This window comes from Mesoplodon bidens (genome assembly GCF_964165515.1).
Source record: "Mesoplodon bidens genome assembly, contig: HAP1_SCAFFOLD_816, whole genome shotgun sequence".
In the NCBI taxonomy this organism is placed as follows: Eukaryota; Metazoa; Chordata; class Mammalia; order Artiodactyla; family Ziphiidae; genus Mesoplodon; species Mesoplodon bidens.
Genome location: NW_027672554.1, coordinates 130,346 through 142,854, shown reverse-complemented (window position 1 = coordinate 142,854; position 12,509 = coordinate 130,346). Strand labels below are relative to the sequence as shown.

The 12,509-nt window shown below is 55.6% G+C and overlaps 1 protein-coding gene across 8 annotated transcripts in view; it reads right to left on the bottom strand.

Moving 5' to 3' along the window:
• Positions 1–2,461: 2,461 nt before the first annotated feature.
• Positions 2,462–12,509, bottom strand: part of LOC308610032 (F-actin-monooxygenase MICAL3-like) — a 106,786-nt gene continuing 96,738 nt past the window's right edge. For 2 of the 8 annotated variants that reach the window (XM_081259312.1, XM_081259313.1), the window contains 5 exons: positions 9,604–9,702; positions 7,890–7,946; positions 5,719–5,826; positions 3,376–3,483; positions 2,462–2,900 (listed from right to left, as the gene is read on the bottom strand). In XM_081259312.1, the coding sequence (XP_081115438.1) occupies positions 2,541–2,900; positions 3,376–3,483; positions 5,719–5,826; positions 7,890–7,946; positions 9,604–9,702 (732 nt within the window). In that variant the 3' untranslated portion in view covers positions 2,462–2,540. The remainder of the gene's footprint in view (positions 2,901–3,375; positions 3,484–5,718; positions 5,827–7,889; positions 7,947–9,603; positions 9,703–12,509) is intronic. The other 6 variants (XM_081259310.1, XM_081259311.1, XM_081259315.1 and 3 more) reach the window with 5 other exon arrangements.

Here is a 12,509-nt window from a genome sequence, read left to right as displayed (position 1 = left end):
CAGAGCCGTCAGGACAGGTCAGAGCCATCAGGACAGGTCACAGCCGTCAGGACGGGTCAGAGCCCTCAGGACGGGTCAGAGCCGTCAGGACGGGTCAGAGCCGTCAGAACGGGTCAGAGCCATCATCAGGACAGGTCAGAGCCGTCAGGACAGGTCAGCGCCAGAGACGCTCTGGTCAGGAGGCAGAGGAGCCCTGCCGCCTCTCCGGGGAAAGAACGTGTGGCGACAGGAGGCTGCCCCGTGAGGGTGGGAGGGGCGCACTCCAGCAGAGGACACAGCGAGCGCACGCGTGTCAGTGCAACGGAGAAGCGAGCAGCTCGCAGGGCACAGGCAGAAGCAGGGGGCCGGGGGGCAGGCTGGGAGGACGCACAGAGCTCTCAGCCCCGGGGACTGCAGGTCCACCTGTGCCACAGGGGTTGTCAGGGTGAACAGTAGGAGGCCGGGAAGATCTGCTTGTCTCTTTAAGATCCCCTGGGCTGCCCTGTGGGAGCAGACGCGGGGCAGCGGCGGGGGGCAGCGGGCTCGTCACTCCCGAGGGCGGCCCTTCACAGACCTCCTCAGTGGATGGTGTTTTCTCTCCTCGAGAGGACAGGAAAGACGTGACACACTGTTTGATTTAGAGTCCTTGTCTTAAGAGCTGGCGGCAGGCAAATAAGCTAGTCTGTGGCAACAGAAAGACGGCATCCTTTTAAAGGGGCTGAAGGGACAAGGGTAAAACCTGGACGCCTCTCTCAGGTGAGTGAGTCCCCACTGACCAGGCCGGAGTTGCCGTGGGTCAGAAGTGCTCACCCCAGGACGTCTGACCTGGGGCACCTCGGAGGTCACTTACTGCTGTGTGGACCTGGACAAGCAACTTACAGCTTCTCTGAATTCAGTTTCCTGATGTGTAAAACTACAACAATAAAGCTAGCTAGCTACCTTCCGGTGGTCATGAGGATGACATGTCACAATATGCTGTTAAGGGCCCGGCACGGGCTGGGTTAACCCCCTCTCTCCGGAGCCACAATCCCTGCCCTTTTCTCTCTTACCTGAGGCTCTTCCGTTAGATTTCTGAACCTCATGAGGCTAAACCCTCGGGACCCCTAAGATTCCCTCCCTTCCCCAAGTCCAGCTGTCACTGAGGAGGGCGGAGCTGAGGGAAAGGTTCACCTGGGCTGAAGTCTGGGGAGCTGGTCAAGCCCGCTGTCAGGAAGGCCGTGCTTAAGCACGTGGGCCTGCTCGTCCGGCCCCCACACCGTGGTCACTCCCCCGGTCTCCGCTGCCCTCCCGCTGGGCACGCCGGCTCCTCCGTCCCTCTGCTGAGCCCTCGCCCACCACGCTCCAGAGCCCACGCACGGCAGGACGGCTAAGTCGCTCCTGACCCTCCTGAGCTTCCCGGACTCCTCCTCCTCTGTGCTTCACGAAGTTCCAGTCTGCCCTGCGCGCCGGCGCCCCCGGTCACTCCCTGACGCCGTCTGCTGCCGGGTCACTCCAGCAGGACGGCCCCTCTTCCACCAGCTACGCCCTAAGGAGAATGTGGCCAAGGTGTGGCGCACGATCTATGGGCAAGACTACTCGTGGATCGATTCACTGGGTCTGAAGGGATCTTTCCAGAAACACTGGGTGGGCCCCATCTGCCAACCCCATCCGGGAGAGCAAAGGCATTATCCAAAGACCAGGTGTGTGGGAATACTGACACCTAACAGTATAGACAATTGTCTCACCTCTTCCCTCGCTGGGTGGTGCTTTTCACTAACGTGACAAGAGCATCAGGTGCCACAACAGTAAGAGTCAGCTTTTCTCAGGTCACCACTCGGCTCTTCTGGCTGCTCCTTGCTCACTAGTCGAAGAGCCTGGAGGACTATTTCCTCACCGCAGGGTGTCCCTCTCCCGTGTGACGTCCCCTGACAGCCTCCTCAGTCAGCGCAAGGGACCTGAGGATTTACTTCCCCCTTCTATTAATCTGGGTCTTTTCATTACTGTTGAATCAGTAAGACGGCCTCTCATAAGGTCCCTTCTGCTTCCTGTAGGAAGGGGCGTAGGAATCACTGATGTCTCCGGTGACCTTTTCCAATTAACCCCAAAGGGTTTTCAGGCGGCAGACACGCCTCTCCATCAGGCTTTGTTACCTGTCTGCATAATTCTCCACCTTCCGCCTTATCAAGGTCATTCCACTATAAAACCAACAAACATCACAAAAGGTCAGGGCTTGAACAGCACAGTAACCGGACTGAGGCCTGGGCAACGTGCTCTCAATGCACCAGAGACGCTGATACGAGAGAGCACGGCTGACACTGGGCGCAGCTCAGGCGCCTTCAGGAAGCCAAGGTCTGAGAGTGGCAGGGGGTACAGTTTCAATGTGCTGTCACTGACCTTAGGCAAGAAATGTGGCTTCTATAAGCCTGTGATTCTTCTTCTCTAAAGCGAACACAAAAAAGACTTACTCTCCTCGGGTCCCTTTTATCTTAAGATCCCACCGTGAGGTAGGACAGCAGGTGTTTGTGAAGCCAGGGAAACGATTTAGGTAAACGCATGCCCTTCTCATCACCATGGTCACTGAGTCATCTATGATACAGCTTGGTGACTCTGCAGAAATATTTATAAGAGTCTGGGAGAAAACACAGACTAGAGGGGGGTGGATGGGAAGGCTCAGGAGAGGCAGAAAAGAGAGCGTCTGTGTAAGAACGCAGCGGGGGCCCTGAGTCTGGGTGCGGCCTCCAGCGCGGGGACTCACCGTCCTCGAGGGCGTACGCGTAGGCCGAGAGGCGCAGGGTGGTGGCACAGTACTCGCACTTGAAGCAACTCCGGTGGAAGAACTTGCCCTCGGCGCTCAGCCGCTCCATCACGTAGACCCGCTTCCGGCAGAAGTAGCAGGTATCGCTGCCTCCCAAGTTCTGTGGGAACTCCTTCTTCATGGAGCCCTGGGGGTGGAGGTGGGGGGGAACACACATCAGGCGAGGCCTCCTGGCCCCTCCCCAGGGCGCACAACCCTCCCTACGCGGTTTTGCCTGGGGACGGGAGCCGCGCACCACCGCAGGCCGGTGCCTCTGGTGCCCACGCAGCACTTGGTACTGCATCTGTTCTACACGATTTCATAACAAACAAACCAAATCCTCTTAACGGATTCTGATCTGAAGGTGTTCCCATGGTTCTCCATGGACACAGGCCCTGGACTCTAGAGCAATCACTTTAGAGATACTGAGTATGCTGTTTACACAACATTCTAAACAACGGTTTCAGTCCCAGAAGTTCAGTTACAAAATTCAGACAACCTCAAAAAATAATTACCACATGGCACGCAGCAGCCACATATGCCACTGAGCTACTTAGAACAAAGCAGGCTTGTTCACCAGGGCTGTCTTATCTAGACAGACAGTGCCCTCAGTGTTATCTTACCAGTTCCTTCTTGTCTAGAAGGGTTTTAGGCTGTTCTTTCCTTTGAAGCTGATTGGCTATCTGCTCAGCCAATGAGCTCACTCCGCCCGTGTACATCTTTATATACTTCTATTGGTTGGAGATTGGTAAATGACCAGAAAGGAGGGAAATGAGAAGGAAAAAAATAAATAAATTAAGAAGACAGGGGAAAAAAATCTTCGAAAGGTATAAAATGAATACGAGGTGCAGCAACAAACATGCCAACACAGTGCCCACGAGCAGGGGACTCGGTGTCAGTGTCCACACACTGGTGTCAGCACAGGCGGCAGCGATGGTCACAGAGACAGTGAAGTTCAGGAAGGAGAACCTGGTCTCTCATGTCTCTCTGGACAAAGTGCGGGGGATGCGGAGGCGGGACGACAGGATGGATGCAAACAGAGTGAGAAGGGCCTACCATTCAGTGGCTCAGATTACACACAGAGAACCTCAAAGAACCTAAGAAGACACCTCCCTTAAGGCAGGGGGCACCAGACTGAAGGCACATCCCAGGGCCTGGGAGAGTGCCTGGGGAGTTATTTCCTCATTTAGAAAGAAAGCAAGGCCGACTCTCCATCTGGGTAACAGATGCCAACAGCCCAGTGTCACCGAGGATGACGTCCGTCCTCACTATTACCTCCTTCGCTCAGAGACCCTGTCCTGTGCACCAGAGGCCCCCGGGCTTTACCAGGAAGAACCCTTCTCTGCCCATTCTCTGCGTGGAGACTTCTGTGTTCCCCTGAGCCCTGAGACCAAGCCTTCTGGACCAGCTGGGGCGCTGCCAACACGGCTGCTGTGGAAGCCAGAATGTGTTTCTAGTCCAGGAGGGGTTATATCTTTATATGTTGAAACAAGATAAAAGAAAAAAAATCCAACCACCTCAATCCTCTTTCTAGCAATGCTGAAAAAGCAAAGCAGCAGGAGAAAACTATAAATTTCAATGGCAAACCTTCCTGAGGGAGCCCAGCTTTGAGCCCGTCCTGTGAGGACGGCCCAGACACCCAGTGTGTATGACACGCCTCTCAGCAGCTGTGTGACCGCCGGGTCTGAGGAGCCCTCACTCTAATTCCAAATCCAAAACATGCCGGGAGCAGTTGTGCTGGGGATGCCAACAACCCCATCAGGAAACGGTCTGAACACACGAAACCCTGTGTAAGAGAATCACCAGCCTGAGCAATGGCACCTCTTGGGCGGGGCAGGGACAAACCAGAGGAAGGCTCTAGGGGGAAACTGACCCTGTGTAAATACAAGAAGGACAGCAGCACAAATGAGCAAACAGTTCTCCTAGGTTCAGCTGGAACTGAGGAGTCAATTATATTTTCAATTCCAAATAAGGAGATTTCCAAAGGATAGTGCCATTTGCTCATTGACTCCATAGCTTATACCCATCTGTGGTTGAGAAACACAAGTGGCTCTTAGACCTAAGCCTTCTTTGGATTAGAAATATTAGGGAAGCTTAAGCCTGGAACAGACAGGAACCCAGTCAGAGCCAAGCTGAGCATCGAACAGCTGACGCCAGGGAGCAGGAAACTGCAGCAGATGAGTGGGAGCGTGGACCAGATGCCAAGCCCGAGGCTGGGACACTGGGCAAGCCCAGGGCCTCCCTGTTCAGCCAGGACCCTGCTCTCCCATCAGAACCAGCACTCTGAGCAAGTATAGCCCAGGGCTGCCTGGTGCCGAGGCATCTGTCAACTTCAGTTCTCGGCGACGTACACCCCAAGAGCGTGTTTCTGGCGTGAAAAGCAGATGGCTTTCCTCTCCCCACTCCGAAGGGACAGTCGGAGTGCAGCACTCTCTGGACTTATACTGTGGCCACCAACACGCGTATCATCCTGTACAGTCCGCTACCAGCCCAAGAACAGGAAACAAACAGAAAGGACAAAAGCTCTTGCCATCTCTCTGTAAACTCGCCCACAGCTGGGTCAGTTCCATCGTAGGAAATAGCAGAGTTCATTCCTTAAGAGATGACAATTCCAGAGGCACCCAGAATACTGCGCATCCACCACTGTCTTTAAGAGATGTAATTACGCAATGGTTCATATTTTATAACACATTAATAGGAAGAGGTCTGCAGTTAAAAAAAGCTAACGGCTACAAAATGCTTTCTCATTATTTGATACAGTTGGACCATAATGAAAGGGGGTTGACTGGGACAGAATTTGCTGCAGTGAAGCTAGCAGCCTCCTTAACTCAGGTGGACGCCTGCCGACCTCACATGCATGACGGACACACACAACTGGATTCCTAAGGAGACAGGCTGCCGTTCGTGGGGGTGAAGAAAGTGCAGGCTGAAGAGGACGAGCCTGGCCAAGCCCCGGGCCCCGCTACCTGTCGGAGGAAGTCAGAGGAGGGAGAGGCAGGGCGGCTGGCGGAGCGGAGGCTTAGAGAAAGCTCCCACTGGTCGACAAAAAATCGACGAGAAGGCTCAGGCTCTGGCTATAAAATACAAGGTGGAGAAAAAACCAAAGGAAACGTTAAGTTAAAAGTTACACGCTGACCTGAACACAAGGAACTCGGCAGTTTTGGACCCTTTATCGGGATGACAAACGCAGTAAAGAAACGCTCTTAGTTCCAGAAGCACCAGTGGCTCATTCCAGGCTCCCACTGTGTCTCACACTCACAGCCACACCCGCGCTGGAACACGGCCCCCCAGGAAGCCTTGTCTGCAGCCCTGCTCTCAAGTGCACAGTGCTGCCAGCCAGCAGGCAGCGTCCTATTCACACGTCCTGTGTGCCCCGCAGAGCCCCTCACGGCCTGGGCTGGAATTTCTCTTGAGCACAAGGAGATTCCACCAGCTTGTCACTCTGCCGGCCTTACGAGGAGCAGACAAGAGACGACAGCTCTGGAGCAAAGCTCGCTCTCTCCATAAAAGCCAGGAAAGTGGCCCCTCCTCCTCCTCCTCCTCCTCCCGGTGGGGCTCAGACACCGAGCTTGCCCCGGAGCCGGCCCCAACACTCTGCAGACCGCATGCGGCATGTGAGCAGAAGCGGGCCCAGCAGCCAGGCGCTCTTGGTCCCCGAGCCAGGAGGGGCTGCGAGCTGGGCAAGCAAGAAGTGCTCCGCTGCCTACAGGTTCGGACTGAGATACCTGAGGGCCGCAGGAAGAAGCACCCCTCGGCCATCAGCTCACGCTAACTTCAAAGCTTCAGGCGTCAGGGGTGATGGGGGGTGTCACCAGCCTCTGCTCCAGAGGCCCAGAGAGAAACACCCTGGACGGCAGAGAGCAGGCAAGCGCACGGCTGGACTGGCGGGTGGTGGAGGGAGAGTCCGGGAAGGAACAAAAACAGTGACCCCCAGGAGTACCTGGATTGCAACCCTGCACCGAAGACCCTGGAGACCAGCCCAGCGGGGAAATAAAGGAAAACTCCCGCCAACCCTGCTGCTTCCCGAGCCCCAAACCCCACCTGTCCTCGGCGCCCTGCAGCCCCGACTTCTACCAGCTTCCCCATTCAATCTCTCTGTCCTCTGCCGACTTCCCTCCGCTCCCCAGTGAGACCCTGTTTCGTTCAAGACCATCAGCACCTCCTCAAATAGGCCTTCCCCAAAACGGAGGGCATTGCCCTGTGCAGTCAAAGTGCCTAGCTTTCTTCTTGACAGGAACCAGCCTGGGAAGAAGGAAGAAAGGCTGGGCACAGGCAGTGAAGCTGTGGGTGACATGGGTGACATGGAAAGGCCCCCCTCCCCCACCCCGGGCCTGCTTCCTGCCTGGCAACTGGTAGGAAGACAGTGCTACCACTACTTTCCTAATGGGTCCAGGAGGGAACCAGACTTACTGCTCAGCCATGAGGGCATTTCTCAGAGAGCAAAGGCAGAGAGGGAGGCAAAAATAAGAGAAGGCCCATGTAAAATGAACAGTTAGAGATGATTCTTCATTCTGGCTGCAGAGCTACACCCACTCAGGCCTCCATTTAAGGGTAACAATAACCAAAAAAGTTTCATAGCCAGCGGGTTTTGAGATGAGCAACTCTGCAACTCGCCAGATCACACGATGGCCAGGTGCGCTCGGGCGTCTCCCTACTAGCGCCTCGAACAGATAAGCTACCACTTTTCATCATGGACCCTGTCTTGTCATCACCTTCCTTCCCGCCCCCGTCCTCTTCACACCTGAAGGATCCCCATGCTCTAAGAGCTTTGGCTTTCTCAGTATTTCTACGTCAGCATCCCGGAAGTAGCCAAGCAAGTGCCTCCTGCTTACTGACCTCGACCCTTCCCCAAGTCAAAGGTGCATATCTGGGAGTGGGAAGGGGGAGCAGGGAGGGGAAGAGGCCGTTCACAGGGCACAAACTCTCAGGGTTCCTATCTGGTCTGACGCTGAGTGGATGGATGTTCCACCGTGAACGCTATTTGCAAGGGTCATCATTGTAAGCGAAAAGATTCCCGGCTCTTGGCTGGGTGACCAGAGTGTGGAAAAAGCAAGGGAGAGGGGCCACGCCTGCGCCCCACCCCAGCGTGCCGCATCTGTGTGGCTGCCAGCATCCCATGCCACAGTCGTGCTTTTACCCTCTCGTGGTGGGGACTCTGCTTGCCACGGCTGTCAGCATCAAGATCGCTGTAAGTCTGTTGGCAACAAAGTAGAAACTTAAGCTCCATCCAAATACTCTATCTGGACCTACTAAGGGACAGCCCCAGAAAGTGAGAGTTCATTTCAACACATAACCTGTTGCCTACTGGTCCCCAACCCCATGTAACCACAGTCCCGTCTACATCAAATCCTGTGACCCAAGGACAGCTCTGCACAGTTGTTCTCCCACCTGGCCTCCAATGAGGTCAGCTACGTGGATAAATAAGGAACTACGGTTAGTACAAAGGTGGAACAAACATATTTCTTTCACACAGCAGCACGTGATCAGAGGCATTCAGTGGAAGGTTAACAGGAGAGGCAGGTTAGGAGGGTGAAGCTTCCACACCAAGGCATTAGAGATGACAAGAGTCCACAGAAGACCCCACGAGCACACAGCACGAAGGGGCGAAGTGAGCACAGAAGCTGTACCCAAGAGGCCGGGGACCGTGACCCAGGCCCACGCCGCCTCTGCTGCCCTGAGGAAACCACTAACACAGCGACGTGGGGTTGGGGCATCTAGGCCCCTAGTCACTCTCTGGATAGCCCAGCATTCACCGTATGGCCCTGCCCTGCTGCAAGAACTGACCCGGAGCTCCCGACGTGGCCACTCTGTTGTCCAGAGCCCGTGAGCGCGCGGTCTCCACGGGCAGGACGAGGCCGGGGCTCAGGCTCCAGAGTCACACCACTTGGGTTCAGCTCCTAGCTCGCTGCTCACTGTGTGACTTCGCACAAACTACTTGGCCTCCCTAGCCTACACCTCAGTCTCCTCATCTGTAAAAGGTGAGGATAACAGGACCTGCGTCGTAGGGTTATTGTGAGAACAGACCAAGACGACACAGGAAAAGCACTGAGAACGCTGCCTGACTCAGAGGAAATGGCCCATGTTGGTTCTTGGGCAGAGACAGGGCCCAGGGTGGTCACTACCCTAACAAGGGTTCAGCGTCCAGACCCCGGGACATAGGCTGGGCCCCTGCATATCAGACACATTATGGGATCACCTTCTAAATAGGCTACCATAGCTGAGAAAATGTCTTTCCATAGATCCTACCTTCAAAATCAGTGTTTTACTTTATAGGGACATACAACACAAGTCAAAAAAGCCGTTCTATAAACGCACTTCATATGAGCGTGCTGGCCGCAAAGCACGTGTGGTTAACTCGCCTTGAAGCAGTTCTCCAGTGGTCTGCCTGGACAGTGAGTGGGGTAGACGGAAAGGGCAGGTGTTTGTTGGCAAAAGCTGGATAAGCAACAGGCAGGGCTCTCAAAATCACAAGGAGCCAAACTCAGGGAGTGGAGCCCTATAAAGAGCTTCCCAAAGTTCACCTTAACTGTATCTCCTTGGGCAGCAAGACAAAACTGGCTGATTTCAATGGGGTTATAGAAAAATGCTCTCCAGGGCTTTTGGACCTCGCATCTGTGTCAAGTACAGTTTAAATTTTAGTGTGTGGCTGCACAGTTGTAGTCCTGTGATGCGAGACTAGATTAAACTACCCAGGGTTTGAATGGACGATGTGCTATCCTGAGGCCAACCAGCAAAGGTCGCTTCGCCACTAAGTCATCACTGAAATGACGGGATCCTGACTTGGTCTCTCCCCTGGCCACCCACACAGGCAGGCAGGCACACAGGACAGCGGAGCATGCAGAGGGGGTCACCTGCTGGTCGCCACGTGCCCGACAGGGAGGCGGAGTAGGGGGAGGAGAGAGTGTGATCACTTTTTTGGGGCAGGTCCGAGAATGCTCCTTTTCCTGTCGCTTTTACGCCGATAGACACAAACAGAGAGAACACAGGTGAAATGGTGGCCACGTTGAGGCTGGGTCTGGAAGGACCGAAGGCATTTGCCAAAAGCATCCCGGAGGCCCTTCCCCACCCATCCATCCTCAGCACAAACTGGCGAGTTCAGGCAGGGGCCTGTCCCGCCTGTCGTGGCCTCGGGGCAGAGGCGCTCTGTTTGCAGATCCCGGAGTCATCTCTGCAGCCACTGCGGGGTCAGGACCTGCACGGCAGCACTTTCTAAATGCCAGGGGCCAGGGCATAGTCTTCTCTGCTGGCTTATCAGGGAAGCTGGGGGGTAAAAGGGGCTCAGTTACAAGTAGAGAGAAGGGCACACAGACTCCCGTTACGGGGGGAGCGTGGCGACTGCTGCCCACGGCGGGGGCGCCCGGGCACCTGCAGCAGCAGACCAGCACCTCCTGGGCCACCCACGCCCACGTCCTGCCACTGCTTCCCCTGCTCAGTCCCCTCACTCACACGCGGAAGGTTCTGGGAGCCGACCACAGAAATACAAGAAAGAACAGGAAACAGGGTATAAAATTAACACCTTTCACTAATTGACACCACAGTGTCCGTGCATCACTTCCCCACGGTGTCCGCTTCCCGTGAACCTGTCTCTGATTGACAGAACCCTGCAGTGCTAAAGGAACCACCAGATTCCCGAGTCAGAGGAAGCCTCAGGTTCCTCACGCCCAGAGCTACCGTGTGGGGCGGCTCCCAGAAAAGTCCAGAGGGGAAAAGGCCACAGAACCCACTTCTCCGTCTGTTCCCACACCACTGACCATCTACAGCCAAACCAAGGCTGCTTAACCGCAGGCTTTGCCTGCAGGACCCATTTCTGAGATCAGAAGGGGACGAGGTGGGGAGGGAAGAGCCGGGGGACGTCACAGGACGATGACGAGGAGCGGGCATCCCCACACTCTTCCTCACCACTGCGCTCGCCACCCCCGCCTGCCTCAGTCGGAGCCGCTTCCAGGGACACAGCAAGTGGGTCACAGGAAGGCGCGCCGTCAGCCCCCAGGGCGCACCCCTGGACTTCCTGTGCCCATGGGCTGGTGTGCCAACTGGCGTGGCCCTCCAGTGCTCTGTCTTTCAGGGGGTAAATGGGCAAAGCAAGGCTCACGACGCCATCCCTGACTTAGCACTGGGGATAAGTCGTCTGTGAACACGTCTCACGAGGACGTGAGAGCTGGGCGTCAAGGGTCCTCTCACAGCCCAGCACATTACAATCCCGCTCTACACGTAGGATCTAACGGGGTCCAGCTACCCGGCTGCTTCTGACCAGCATCTCCGGTGCCCCTTCCCCAGACCAGCCTTCACTTTAAGGGTCTGTTCGGCCTGGAGAGCCTGGCGGTACCTACTCAACTCCACTGACCGTGATCACAAACCGCCTGGGTGCGTTCAGGCAGCACCGCACAGGCTGGAGGCTCCCAGCCGCTGCAGCAACAGGAGAAGCAGGGCTCCGGGCACCCCTGTCGCCCAGCACCCAGCGGGAGCGAAGCCCGTCTTCCGCGGGACGGAGGCAGCAGTGGCGGCCGAGCCAGCCCCTCGGGTCCCTGAGCCGGGCTTCCTGGGATGCCCACCCGGAGCCACTGCAGGACGTGCCGCTCAGAGTCACCTCTTCACCCGCCGACTGTGTTTCCCTGTCTCAGGCCCCCTCCGTGACCAGTGTAAGAACCTGGGAACGTAGTGCAGAGTTCACCTTCCCCTTCAGTCATACTCAATTCAAGACCAACCTTCAAATCATACCTTCCACCTCGACTTCAAAGGTCTACCCTAGGCAAAGGGCAAGTAAGGAAACTAGCAGTGAATTTCTGATGAGTTTTCCTCAGAAGACCTCCCCTCCCCACGCATGGGGAGAGAGGCAGCTTGGCGTCATGGTGACTTTGGACACTGCCCCCAAGCTTGCGCCTCAGCCTCACGGGCCCTGCCTTAACGTGCATATTATCCAACGGAAAGTTAAAAAGAAACGTTCTGCCCTAAGTGTAATTCAACTGAAATCTACCTCACCACTCCCCAGCACCTCCCAGCACAGGAGGGGATCAGGGTCAGCCCCTCTGACCGCTCAGAACCCCAGTCCTCAGCGACTCCACACCACAAGACAGCAACCCCAGGCCGCACTCAGGGCTGTGACGTGGGGGGAAGAGCAGAGGCCTCCCATCGCGCTGGCGGGTGTCCTGTTCCCCGCCAGGCACCAGCCCCTCTTTCTTTCTGCCCCACTCTATACTATGTAGGAGAAGCAGCTTTACAGGAGATCCTGCAGAAACTTTAGTGAAAATTTCCAAAACGAGTATTTTAAATGTGGACAAAACACTGAGAAAACGCCCATGATCATCTCTGTCCATCATCTGAAACAAGGAAAAAACCAGTTTGAGACTGTTTCTTGGATAACATTTTCCTGTTTAACACGAGAAGACCACTGCCCGAGCCCCAAGCTCTAGAAACTCGGGATTGTCCTCCAGGGGTCACGCAGATGCATTTCAGCCAAAGGTCAACTTGGGACAAAGGTTATAACACCAAAACCCCAAAGGCTAAGTACCTGAACACAGGTACCACATAGCTTCAGCTAGTTTCAACACCAATGTAACAGCCCACTCTTTTCACTGGTTTCCCAAATCCCAAGGAGTTAAACAAGTCATGCAATACTATCAGTACTGTCTGTTAAACCTTCCCCCAGAGTCGCCACTCAAATGTGCACAGAGATCCCTACCCCGTGACCTAGGGTTCTACAGTGCAGGCCCCACCCGGCTGGCTCGGAGGAGGAGCAGGTGGGAAGGCCCAGCACCCA